This window comes from Mus caroli, chromosome 2 (genome assembly GCF_900094665.2).
Source record: "Mus caroli chromosome 2, CAROLI_EIJ_v1.1, whole genome shotgun sequence".
Classification (NCBI taxonomy): domain Eukaryota; kingdom Metazoa; phylum Chordata; class Mammalia; order Rodentia; family Muridae; genus Mus; species Mus caroli.
This window is the reverse complement of record NC_034571.1, coordinates 105850416-105864483: the sequence shown is the minus strand read 5'-3', so window position 1 is coordinate 105864483 and position 14068 is coordinate 105850416. Positions and strand designations below refer to the sequence as shown.

Sequence of the window (14068 nt, the reverse complement as noted above, 5' to 3'; positions counted from 1 at the left end):
TCTCCCTCTCCCTCTCCCTCTCCCTCTCTCTCAAACAAAAGACAAAAGGGCAACTAAAACTTAAAAAACAAAATAAAACAAGATGAACTAAACGAACAGGAAAAAAAAAGGCACACATACACCAGACAGACAGACAGACAGAGACACACACACACCCCTCTGGGGGTTGGAGAATGCCCAGGAAACACAAATAGATGCAGAAACATACAGAAATCGCATAAAAATACAAAATTGAAAATCATAGTATGAATGAGATTTCTTAAATTTGAAGTTTAGACAAAAAGTAGGTGCTGTAACCAGGGCAGTTTCTGACTGAGTCAGAATCACTTCCCATCAGACGGAAGGAAAGTGTGTGTGTGTCTCTCATTCACACTCCATCTTCCTTGCCGTGTCCTTGGACTGAGTTAAACGCAGCACATGGGGACAAACCTGTCACAAGAGACTGCTGACTCATTCCACAAATAGATGTTATTTAAGTCTATGAGGCATAAAAAATGCGTATTTTGTTTTTAAGAAGAAAAAGCTCCACTGGCACCACAGAAATCTGTGAGCATTTGAGAATTGTCAGTTTCAGGAGGTGATAGATAAGAGAGAAGAAAGAGCTGAGGGGTCCATCAGGAAAGCTAAGTTGTTCCTCATCTCTCCTTCTCAGGGGATGCTGGCCCTCGTATTGAATTGCATTGATCGATTAAACATCTACAATAGTGTAGCGCACTTTGCAGGGATCGTGAGGGAAGAGAGTGGCATGGCCTGGAAAGAAATTCTGAACCTGCTATACAAATTACTAGGTGAGTATTCCTGCAGTGCCTCCCACCAGGTAAGATGTGCAAGGCTAGATTGGGATGTTGACTTGAAATTTGGGGTTCTTTGGAAACCATTTGTTAAATATTCTCTCCTAGCCTAGCCAATCATTGTTATCTACTAGCTTATTGTACTTTGCAAATTAGAGCAAGAAGTCATCGGCAGTGATGGGTCTAGCAGGAGTCCATGTGCATGAGGGCGTAAGTGGTAGATTTTAATCCTCCTAAATGTAGGAATGAGGCTATATCATAGAACCAGACAGGATAAGACTGCCAATTCAGGACCTTGTAGGAGCTAAGCTTGTTAATCACTCAACAGCTGTCCAAGTTCCCATCCCATCATAGGCCCTTTAACCTATGATGATTTTTTTTTTCCGCTTTCAGCCGCTCTCATACGTGGAAACAGAAACAATTGTGCTCAATTCTCCAATAACCTTGATTGGTTAATTAGTAAGTTGGACAGACTAGAATCTTCCTCAGGTAAGAATTAACAACAATGACAAAAACACAAAATCAAAACAAATACCTTTAACTAGAAAAGATCATTTTTTCCCCTTTTGTAGAAATAAAAACAGAATTGAATCTTTTCCATTTGGTGGCCAATAATCCTCAATTCAACAAAACGGAAATAAAGTTGGGAGTTTTCTGACAAGGCTATGCCTTCATTTAACAGAATCTAACTTGGACTTCTGTCAATCCTTCCTCCTTTGTTTAACTTTTCACTCCACGCCTTTGCCTTCACTCTATGGCCCTTCGCACACTCCCATCCAATAATGCTGGCCTCCCCTGCTCTCCCATTCTCTGGGTGCTTAGCCTGAACCCTTCTATTCCATGTGGGCTTAGCAGAATGGAAGAGTAAATAATCCTTACTCACCCACTCCCCACATATCACATCTATGGAGCCTCCTGATGACGCTCGGAGAAGCTGAGCATTATGGTCATTGGTAAGTAATGACCCACAAGGCTGAGAAGTCTGCTTCTTCTAAAATGAGTGCACACAGCAGGTGTGTGGGTCCTCTGGGAAGCGGGCAGTGCTTTGATGCTTTTCTTACAGCCTATAAGTGGCAGGTGCTTGAGGAAAGCAGCCAAGGGACAGTCCCCCAAGGACTGCTGCCCTGCTCACATCATTTTAAGTGTTTCTTTCCCCTGGTACCTTCTTTTGTTAGTGAAATTATATTTCAGGACGAGTTAAGAACACCTTGATTGAATAAAACAGAATCAAAGAACTTTTAAAAATAAAACCAGCGAGGCTCTTGGCCAACAACTTCCCTCGGGTTCTCATCATGATTTTAATATTGCATGTGCCATGCTACAGGAATGTTAGTTTACCTTAGGCCCCCAGCCTTGACATTGAAAACCATCTGCTGGGCCAATGGGGTCCAACAGCCTCTGTTTCTCAAGCTCATACTTTATTAGCTACACTAGGACATTGGAAATAACAAGTAATTTCCGTTCTTGGGTGGGGGGACACTTATTCTGGGGACAAAGCTAGAATATTTTTAAGTAACTTGTATGATCTTTAGAAACTGTAAAAAAAAATAGGCAGCTGCTTATTTGTATTTAAATAAAGTATTGTCTGATTTGGTGAATTTAAGAATCCCACTTTACAGCACTTTACTGTATTTACAAAGATCATGCTACTGTCTAGGAAAGGGAGGATTAAGTTAGTGTTCAAGTAAACTCGCCTCTAAATAGCAGGGGTCCCTGAAATCTACCAGAAATGGCTACATCTCTCCTCTCTATGGGAAGATTTAGTAGAGTCAATATACTGTAGCACTCTGGCCCCTTGGGACACTCCCTTTACTCTTGGATCTCTATATTTGGCCAGTTCTGCAACTTGCTGGATGGGCAAATGATTATCATACCATTCATGCAGGTATCTTGGAGGTCTTGCACTGCATCTTGATTGAAAGCCCAGAAGCCTTAAACCTAATAGCAGAGGGCCACATCAAGTCTATCATCTCCCTACTGGATAAGCATGGGCGGAATCACAAGGTGGGTATGGAAGAGAGGCCACTCCCATTGGTTTATTTTCCTGCCTTTTCTTTCCCTCACACGAATACCCATTCTGTGTTACTGGAAGAGTGGTGTGTAGTCTCTTGATTTACTTTTACAAAAGCTATGGGAAACTGGGATTCTCAAAATCTACAGATACAGTCCAAGACAGACAGCCTTAATGGATCTTAGATGATCAGGGTTTCCCCAGTTTGCCAAGCACACCCTGTCGTCATTAGACCTTAACACACATCTCACTGTGGTGTTCTCACTCTAAAACCTATGAGTTTAGCAGTCTGTGATTTGATTGCTCATGTGGGGTACAGCTGGGCCTCCACAGATTAGAGAGGGTAAAGCCTAGTCCGTAGCTCTTGCCTACCATTATTTAGTAGGAAGGGAACTCTATTTTGGGATGTATCTCAGTCCAGGAAAAGGAGCCCATGCAGCACTGACTACATGATATGCAATGGCCTGAGGAAGCAGAAAAGCTATGGTCCTTAACATCTGTGAAATTGCTTGGCACAGAAGAAAAAATATGTGGGGTCCGTAATTGCTTTCTTGAACATGGTAAATCAAAAACAAGCATGAGGTTTGAGCCTTAGTCCAGCCTCTGTACATTCTAACATATTCCTTCTGTCTGCAAAACGTAGTCAGAATTATTGATAGGCATAGAAGTAACAAATGGCTTGAGCCACACCACAGTCTAGCACTAGAGACAGAGAAGCCATACAAAGGAGGGTCACCCTGGTTTCGTTACCTTAGAGCCTTGCTACAGTGATTCCACATAAAGCACTTTAAAAATACCCAGCTGCAGCCGGGCGTGGTGGCGCACGCCTTTAATCCCAGCACTCGGGAGGCAGAGGCAGGCGGATTTCTGAGTTCGAGGCCAGCCTGGNAAAAAAAAAAAAAAAAAAAAAAAAAAAATACCCAGCTGCCATACAACTTCCTACATCTAAAAAGCATTGATTGGGTGGAATTTAATGACAACTTGGTAATTATTCTGTCCATTCCACAGTTGAGCAAACAGAGGCCTGGTAAGCCAAAGTAGCGGGAGCATTATGCATTCAAGGCTAGCCTAGGACTAGACAGAAAAACACTGTTTTGCAACAAAGCCTCATCAAGGGTACCCTATTTTTAGATTTGATAGATGGGTATAACTGCATACTTTATTTTTAAAGAAAACTGTAGATTTTAAGTATCACTATTGTCTTGAGGGTAGTTTTGCAAAGACCTGAATGTAGGCCAGACTATTATTATGCTTCACTTTTGCTTAGAAAAGGCCACTGATGTCTCCCTCTATCCATCCTTTCTGTGCTTTCTGTAGCCCCAACATTTGAAAGTGTCTGACTCATTCACTGAGTTTTCCATAAAGACCGTGACTCACAATACATTGAATTCTGGAGTCTCAGGAAACCTTAGCAGTCATCTTTTGAGGATGGTGTGATAAAGTCAATGACAAATAACATTTCTCTTGCACTCGTGGAGTCCCAGGACCACTTTCAATGTCCACATACACCCTCTTTATTCTTCACCATGCCCCTCTGAAGTGATATTATTATTATTTGCACTTGGCAGAGGCAGAAAGTTCAGAGCATGGGCCCTTGATATTAAGTAATTTCTGAGGGGCCTATCAACTAGCTGATGTCATGCTAGAACTAAATGTTTTTATATCTTGCCAGTAACTCAAGCTAAAAAATGTGAACATTGGCTTCATAGCCTAAATTTTTGGAGGAGAATATTACTTTTTGTTTTTAGAATTACCTAAATACAAGACTCTTCAGAGTGGAATCTCTTTGATTAAAGGACACTACATGCTAGCACTGAAGCTTGAGGGACCCATCATTCATGAACATGGCCTTTAAAGAGTTTCCGTATATAGTAGAAGATGAGAATTCATCTTGTCCCATCACACCACCTCCTATTTGCTTAGAATCTAGTCTGTATGTAAGTAGAGCACAGTTTCAGGTCCACTTCCTTTCTATCCTTTTTTAGTTGTTAGCTGGGTCACTGTGGAGAAAGCATTGCTTCTCATATGAAGATTTACCTCATCTCTAATCAAAAGTTGTAGGGAAAGAACACAATCTTTGTGAAGATGAGAGAAGTGGGTTGTAGGATCCACTCCATCCTTTTTGAATGCACTCTTCCCGTTGACCTCCCAAGGACTGCATTCTTACAGATCCTCATCAGCACCTCCTCACTTCCAGCATCTCCAGGACCTATCAACATTCTTTTCTTGCCAATTAAAAAGCAACATTAAAACTTTTAACACACTCTTCAAAGCTTAAGCTAAATGCCCCTCCTTCAAAATCCCAGTTGTAATTGGTCTCCTCACCTCTGCTCTTATACAACTTTTTTATAACAACTGTTTAAATTTTCATTCTACTGTAGCTATTTTCTCTTACCCATTGTGACTTACCTCATGAAAGAGACTATCATCATAACCACTACAGAATCAAGCTCATATATTTAATGATACAGGCTTCCATATATGCTTGTCAAATGTTTAATAAACAAAATTAGTAAATGAACAGACCCAAAATTCACCTCTGTCTCACCTTGAATTGATGGGAGGTTGCCCACGTGAATATGGCTTGTGTTACAGAACAATGGGGAAATTGGCAGAGAGAAACATTGTCACTAGCACTGATTTATTTGGCAAAAAGAATAATTGCTGCAAATTATAGCATTTATCCTATATTTTCCCACAGAGCTAGCTGTTATTAGTAAAATAATAATGATAATGCACTTCTCTACTTGCTTCCCTAATGACTTGCCCCAAAATCTACTCAAACTTGTCATGGATAAATATTTTTATTATCATTTTCATTTCATGATAATTTTGAGTCACTTGTGAGGAAAAAAAAATACAGTAAAATAGTAATCTCATTGGTCCCTGGAAAGAATGAATCAGAACCAAAAGCTCCGTTTGTGTTGGCGAAGGATAGAATGTAAGTAAACAAATCATTAACTCCCACATGGTTGCTCCATAGCTCCTACAGTCAGTTGTTTCATGGCAGCCTCTACAGCCGAGAATGACTTCAACCACTCAGCTCTTTTCCTCGGGGAGAAAAATATGATCCCAGGGAGCTGGAAGCACTTTTCTTTTTCAAATGTATAACTTGACACAAAGATCGAAAACTAGATATATTTTGCATTTTACAGTAAATCTGCTTTTAGACTAATGACAATACAGCATCCTAATATTTGTGTTGATGTGTAATGCAGATTTTTTTCTTTAAAGTAGGATCCCCATGTAAGTGTGTATTTCCCATATAGAGTGAAAGAGATAAGAATCGATGGGTGACTGATGGACAGAATGTAGTATTAGTAATGAAAATGACTATAACTCTAAAAGTGTCCCAGTGATTAGAGAAGCCAAACTCTAAGTCAAGCCTGTATTTAGTAACTCCAGCATATAGCCCATCAATTGCAGGGCTTCAGTCTGTGTCTGTTCAGAGACACAAGCATTCTCAGGGGCTTTGCTAGCTATCATGTACCCACAAATCTCTGGAACATCTTATAGTACGAAGGCTTTGGTTTAGAATTGGGGTGGGGATACTATGACATAGTGAAACATCTATCTTATAAAAATTAATAGATGCTGATTAAAAACAAAAAGAACAGGGGAATCTGTGCATCTCTGTTTCTAGCAAGCTGCCAAGTGATGTCAGTGCTGCCGGCCCAGGAATCTGAGAACAGAGTTCCTGGTGCGGTTAATTCTGTGTTGGATCTGTACACAGAGAGAAGGAGAACAGAGGTCAATGAGAAGAGTTTGGGGAATGTCATTTCATCCACCCAACTTTTCTTAAGCAGAACTAAGTTATGTGACCCCCATATACCTGCAAAGTAGACCTCTTGTCAGCTCAGGAAAACAACGATGCAGAGTGGGAGGGACACTCAGCAGAGCCTACCTCGCCAGGCAAGCTTCCCAGGACTGCTAAGAAATTAGCAAGTGCAGATGGTCTCTAGGCAAAATGCCTGTGAGTTCTTGGGGTGCAGTCCCAGGTACACCCTCTTGTCATTGAAGAGAACCCATTTAAATAATTTTAGAAAGAAGTATGCCCCTTATTCCCCAGTAATACATGAAGAAATGTCATCTAAAAGTCTAACCATTGCCAAGTGTGCATCTTTATGGAGTCAACAGTTTACAGATGAGGCATTGAGCCATCAAGCTGCATGTTTCATGTGGTTTTTATTTCACTTTGCTTTTCCCATTGTATATGAATTAAACCCAGCTTTTGCTCCGGCTACAGCAGCAAGGTCCCCGCAGCTATCACTCCAAGGAAAACAGATGAAAGTGTATGATAGGCCAGATGGAAAGTATTTCATTTTCTGGCCTTCCATGGCTCTTTGCTTAGAATGAGAAATCACCCTCTGGATTTCAAAGCTCCACAGCCAATATCTGTCAAAAAGTGGTAATGGTACGAGTGCCCTGTAAAGCTGCCTCGGGGCTTCTTTTTCTGTTTGTCCCATAAATGTGCTCTGTATTTGTCTAGAATGAAATTGACATTCAGGGAGTCAGGTGGAAAATTGGTTTGTGAGAATTATGGACACAAATGCTATCAACAATCTTAAGGTATCCAATCTCACCAAGTGCTGAGTCTTCCGTGGCCACTTGGAAAGACTGAAATGTATTTGCCCACCTCCCTGTCACTGTGGCCAGACAGCCACAATGTGGCTGTTATTTATCAACATTCCTCCCTGTAGAGGAGATAGGAGTAGTGCCTGCCCCAACACTATTTGCTCTGCTACGGTACAAACACAAAATCTGAAAATAAGGGGATGCAACAGAATGAGATAGGGCAGGGGTGATGACGGTGTGGAGCAAGATCGGAGAGAGAGGACCATTTCCACTTACTAGGCAGCTAGAAATAGCCACAGTGGCTTGGTGTCATATCGCTAAGATTTATGAATCACCTAGACTCTTGCAGATTTGCTGTTCTCCCAGGTAGAAGGAAGAGAGTAAGTGGAACACTTTTAACACTGGTTTCCAGGAATGTATGAACATCTTTTTTTTTTTTTTTTTTTGAGACAGGGTTTCTCTGTGTAGCCCTGGCTGTCCTGGAACTCTCTCTGTAGACCAGGCTGGCCTCGAACACAAAAATCTGCCTGCCTCTGGCCTCCCGAGTGCTGGGATTAAAGGCGCGTGCCACCAACGTCCGATATATGAACATCTTAATGTACTCTGATGATATCACAGTAAGATATCCAAGAACAGGGTTCTAAACTGCTGCCTGAGGGTCCCAGTCCTGCTGCATTCCAGATCCTAAGCAAATGGGTCCAGAATGTTTGTCACTGCCAGTGTCTGAGCACTTTACTAGCCCTCCGTGCAAAGCACATGGGCTGGATGAGTGTCAATTTGGATTGGAAGGCCTGTGGAAAGGATTTGATTTAATGACTGGGGAAATGAGTAGTGATTGGACTTGGTGCCTTAGGAATTTCACCATACACTAGTCCTGACCCTGGCTGGACAGTACGTCTCTATAGTCTAGCCTCTGACTCTAACAGAATTTGACCACAGATGCCAAGCAGAGTCTGGAGAGATGGAGTGTAAGAATGAAGTGATGGGTCTAGAAGGACACTGAGCCTCATTTTCTAAGCAGCAGCAGTCTCTTGACCATCAGTATCTCCTACTGAGTAAGACTCTCATAGCTCTAGGCTAGTTTTCCATATGCCCATCGCTCATCCATACCCTACATGACTCTTACTTTTCTGTGCAGCGATGATGAGGATCTGCACATTTTCTGCATCCTCTTGGTGCTGAGGTTTAGAGTTGGGTGTGTCCTCCTGCAGGTTCTCGATGTCCTGTGCTCCCTCTGTCTCTGCAATGGGGTTGCAGTAAGAGCCAACCAGAATCTGATCTGTGACAACCTACTACCCCGGAGGAACCTGCTTCTGCAGACACGACTAATTAATGATGTCACCAGGTAAGGTCACTAGTGTCATTCCATATGCCAAGTGAATCTAGGTAGGAAAAGGGACTTTATGGCAGTTCAAGCAAATAAGACCAAACTAAGCAATGATATGCCTTTAGCTTTTGGGGAGTTTTGGAAAATAACCCTAAAAGTAGCTGAGAAAGGAAGATAAATACATTCAAATGACTGAAGAAGTTTTGTTTTTAAAATGAATCTAGCTTTATTATTCCTTATCATATATTAATGTTTTTATTTACCATCATTCTAAAACATTTTATATAATGTGCGTCCCAAGTTGTTACTATAGTTGCTTATATTCAAGAGCACATGGGCTGAGCACAGGTAACCTGACTGTTACCTGTGAGGGTCAAGACAGACCCAACCAAGCCTCCAGTCCACTGGCCCCTACATGTGTCCACATGTGACTCCTGTAAGCTCAATGGGCCTGAATTAGGCAGGCTTTATGTGCCTTTTCCATTTTTCATCAAGGTCCATATTCTGACCCACAGTAGTGAGAGAAGAAACTTCTTCCAAAGTACAGAGCAACATACATACGTCAACCACCACACCGATCATCCTTTTCTCCTTCTCCTTCTACTTTCTTCTGCTTCTCATTCTTCTTTTCCTTCTCTTTCCCCTCCCCTCCTCCTCCTCCTCCTCCTCCTCCTCCTTCTCTTCTTCTTCTTCTTCTTCTTCTTCTTCTTCTTCTTCTTCTTCTTCTTCTTCTTCTTCTTCTTCTTCTTCTTCTTCTTCTTCTTCTTNCTCTTCTTCTTCTTCTTCTTCTTCTTCTTCTTCTTCTTCTTCTTCTTCTTCTTCTTCTTCTTCTTCTTCTTCTTCTTCTTCTTCTTCTTCTTGGTTTTTATTTAGTTGGCTGTTTTGTTTAGTTAAGACAAGGATTCTGTGTATAGCCTCAAACTCAGAGATCCACCTACCTCTGCCTCCTGAGTGCTGGGATTAAAAGTATGCACCATCACTGCAGATCTTCCTTCTTAACAGAAATCTTAATACAGCCTCGTTTATGTGTCCATCTCAAGTAGAACAATACCCAAGTCCAGGAAGAGTCTCTCTTGCATAATCCAAACCTTGAAAAACCTTAGTTGTCTGTCCCATAGTTAACAAGGTTGGCTAATAATAACTTCTTAATGCTTTTAAGTATTAAATATGCTTAGGGAACAAAAACTTCTAATTTGAAAATGATTACACTTAAGCTTGTGTTCCAGAAGATGGAGGTCATATAAATGATGTCTCTTACAGAAAGACACAAAGGTTGGTGATCATCCAACTCTTATGATATCTACAGCATTGTTGCACATGGTGGGCATTAAATAAATGCCTTGCCTTGAATTAATTTTTTTTTAAAAACATCTTTCTCTTTTATAAGAAGTTACTGATGCCCTCATACTGCCCACTACAAGCTTGGCCAATTGCTGAGGGCTGTTCAACAACAGAAACAGCAACAACAAAGATTAAAATGCACTGACCTAGGTTTAATTGGGCAATGCCTGCTTCTGGGTCTGGATCAGCTTGGTTTTTTCAGTTATTTGCTCTCTGCAGAAGCAGCCTGTCCTATGTTTAATTTCAGCATCCGGCCAAACATCTTCCTGGGAGTTGCTGAAGGTTCACCACAGTACAAGAAGTGGTACTTTGAGTTAATTATCGACCAGGTGGAGCCTTTCCTAACAGCAGAGCCTACACATCTGCGGGTGGGCTGGGCCTCCTCTTCAGGCTATGCCCCGTACCCTGGTGGTGGAGAAGGATGGGGAGGCAACGGTGTCGGTGATGACCTGTACTCCTATGGCTTTGATGGGCTTCATCTGTGGTCAGGTGAGTACCTTGAGAAGGCTTTCACCCTCTATTTTATTGTTGAAGGTAATTGAGCCACATAATGTTCACTTTGAGTTGAAATGATAGAAATGCTTGAATCTCATGAGATTGTTGGGTGTAAAAGGAATCGAGTTGAAATAAGTTTCATCTATAGCTTTATTCTGGGAGTTCCTAACTATGCCACACAACACAGATCACTTAAGCTTACTGTTAAAATTCAAGTGTAAAACGCCCATCACTGGCTCCTGTGTTGGAATTCTTGATTGCCAGCTGATAGCACGTTTTTGAGAGATTGTGGTACTATTAGGGGGTAGCATTAAGCTAGAGGAAATAGGTCATTTGGGACATACCTTGAAGTTTATAGTCAAGCTCAACTTCCTGTCCTCTCTCCACTTTCTGGTCAAGTGGTATATTAGCAAGCATGGGCCATTCATTCCCACTTCCACAGGTCTATCTACTAGCATTCCTCCCCGCTAAGATGGCTATAAACAAACCTAAGTTCTGCCTTCTGTCTCGTAGATACTCGATTGATCACAGCAATAAGTAAAGTATGTGATATACTAAGTGTCTGTATCTGTCAAAAGCCATTTAGGAAGGCTAAAAACATACAAGTGAATTTTCTGGAGATGGCCCACCATTTTGCATAGCCTGTGATGGGTGAGCTCTGTGAGTCAAGGTCCTAATTGCTGCTGATATGCCTTTTCTGTCACTAGTACATAGCCTAATGATTCCTGAGCTTGAGCCCACCCTATTGCGCAGATTCTATGCAGACCAACATGAAGATATACTCTCATGTAGTAATGTTGTGTAGACAAATTAATGATTTTTATAATTCCTAATAATGGTTTTACAGAGTTCCTAAATTTATACAAGTAATTCCAAGTCCTCTATAGTATAAAAGCAAATAAAAGTTCTGTAAATCTTCACATGTCATGGGCTGATTGTACTAGAAACAAAAAGCAGGCTTGGAACAATTTATGTTAAAGAAAAACATTTCTTCTATGTTAGGCATAAGACCACTATCTGGTAATTAAAGGGCATAAAGTGGGAATGGACAATTTATTGTAGGTGCAAGAACAAAAAAAAATGAAATATTGACTGGTTTATCTATGCAAAACTTCAAAATAATAAAACATGGGCAGATGATTTGTCTCTTGACAAAACCATGCTAACTTGTGGCATAAAAATTATTGCTTTAGACTTATGACAAACTTATGGGGGACTAGTAACAGACTATTAACAGATGATAAATACTTAATGAGATACTAGTCTTAGTGGAAAGACATTAAACAATTCTGTTGTCTACTCTTTAAACCGCATTGATCCATGATATGAATTAGTGCCATAAACTTACTATGAACTTATTGGAATGTAAAAGCATTTAGAAAATCATATAAATAATTATCCTTCTGTAATGATTCTACACGATAGCTGTATGAGGTAATTTTTAGAAAGAGTATATATACTGAAAACAGAAAATAAAGGGAAAATGTGGTCTCTATTTCTGTTTCACCCAGAGTGAATGAGTGTTTTTTTCTGCATGTGTGCTTTTCTTATTTTTCCCTTTCTTTCTGGCTCACAAAGAGTTAACAAACTCTGAGTCTTGCCAGATCAGTCAGGGGCCTGTGAGTCAAAGAACAAAGAACTGGAGTAACCAACTTCTTTACTTAAGCCTTAGCTGCTAACAGCAGGTGTTAATCACCAGAAGTCAGCAGCTTTGGGCCACAGAATAGTGAAGAGTTTAGAAAGGTAAATATTACCAAAAGTAAGCAAATTTTGCCCTCACAAAACCAAGGATTTCCCCTACAATCACCTACACCCCATTGCTTGCCTGCCTCAGTCTACCTGGATGCCATGGCTGGCCCTTGGCATGTATCTATCAGTCCTTATTTCAAATAGGGTTGTTAGGGTTTTTTAATAAGTACATCTACATCGGCACTAATCAGATTTATTTAGTGGGTAATGAGTTACATGCTTTAATGTCACAATGACCTTTAAGGTAGCAAATACTGAACTCACGTTACAGATACAGAAACTGATACAAAAAGACACCAAGAACTGTAATCAGTCACCCTGGGAAGGCTCCTCATCTGATTATGTCATCAAGACTGACATTAACACTGCTTGGTCTCTCTTATTATGATTGTTGATCTGTGGGTTAATGTTAATCTAAAAAAAAAAAAAAAAAAAAAAAAAAAAAAAAAAGAAGAATTCAAGCCTTTTTTTTAAAGATAAATACTGATGATTTTACCATACATAACCATGGCCCATAAATGTGAAGGGATGGGTTGTTTCTGCCTGGATGAAAAATGCAAGACCAACTCTAGAGTTTTCACTGTAAATAAGTACCGCACCTCTCCTGCTTATTGTCCAAAGCATATATTGTCTATATTTCCTTAAGAACCGCAGTTGGAGATGATGTATGCCTGATACAAATGCCTCACAGACATATTGTGTGGCATATTTCTTACAGAGGAGCCATGATACAGTCCTCTAAAATTCAGTACGAGAGAAATGTTTCTCTAAAAATGAAACTACACAGTGAATTGTCTTGTGTAACTGAGAAGTGCATACCCATCACATTCTCCTCCTTCCTTTAGACCAGTGGCTCTCAAACTTCCTAATGCTGTGACCTTTTATACACTTCCTCTTGTTGTGGCAACCCCAAACCATAAAATTATTTTCATTGCTACTTCATAAGTATAAATTTACTACTGCTATAAATGGTAATGTAAATCTCTGACATTTTGATGGCCTTAGCTGACCCCTGTGAAAGGGTTGTATGACCCTCAAAGGGTTGCAACCCAAAGGTCGAGAACCATTGCCTTACACCATATTCTGTTTTTTGGTTTTGGTTTTGGTTTTTCGAGACAGGGTTTCTCTGTATAGCCCTGGCTATCCTAGAACTCACTCTGTAGACCAGGCTGGCCTCAAACTCAGAAATCACCTGCCTCTGCCTCCCAAGTGCTGGGATTAAAGGCGTGTACCACCACTGCCCAGCCTTAGACCATACTCTAACTACCTGATATAATAAACTGTGTTACCTGAGATTCTGATGGCATGCTTCTTGGAGTGGTCTTGTTAATAATGTTTCTTGTTATTTTTGTGTGGTTTTACATGGAGTATAAAACTTTTAGGGCGAGACATCCGACCACCTCCCTGGCCAGAGGACAGCTGTCTACCTGGCCCGGAAGGTTTTTGCCTCAGGAACGGTGGGAGCCATCTTGGTTCTGGGACTCGACCAAAAAGTAGTCTGCACAGGTGAGAGTGTGCACACAGAAGCAGATAGCTTCAGGGACAGGTGGGAGCCACAGAGCTTCTAAGACAGCGCCCTTTTCGGGCTCCGGACATCCGACCACCTTCCGGTCCACTGCAGCACCCGGGTTCCTGGCCCGGGAAGTCTCCAGACACCCACAAGGACCCACACAGGATCCCCCACGTGATCCTAAGACCTCTGGTGAGTGGAACACAGCATCTGCTCCAATCCAATCACGCGGGACCTGAGACTGCATTAACTAGGGAAACAGATAACCC

At 41.1% G+C, this 14068-nt stretch overlaps 1 protein-coding gene across 2 annotated transcripts in view; it reads left to right on the top strand.

Annotated features, from left to right (window-relative positions):
* The window catches only part of Ryr3 (ryanodine receptor 3), a 542105-nt gene that overhangs the window by 283633 nt on the left and 244404 nt on the right, over positions 1 to 14068 (top strand). For both annotated transcript variants that reach the window (XM_029469442.1, XM_021156945.2), the window contains 5 exons: positions 653 to 788; positions 1185 to 1280; positions 2677 to 2795; positions 8589 to 8722; positions 10293 to 10534. In XM_029469442.1, the coding sequence (XP_029325302.1) occupies positions 653 to 788; positions 1185 to 1280; positions 2677 to 2795; positions 8589 to 8722; positions 10293 to 10534 (727 nt within the window). The remainder of the gene's footprint in view (positions 1 to 652; positions 789 to 1184; positions 1281 to 2676; positions 2796 to 8588; positions 8723 to 10292; positions 10535 to 14068) is intronic.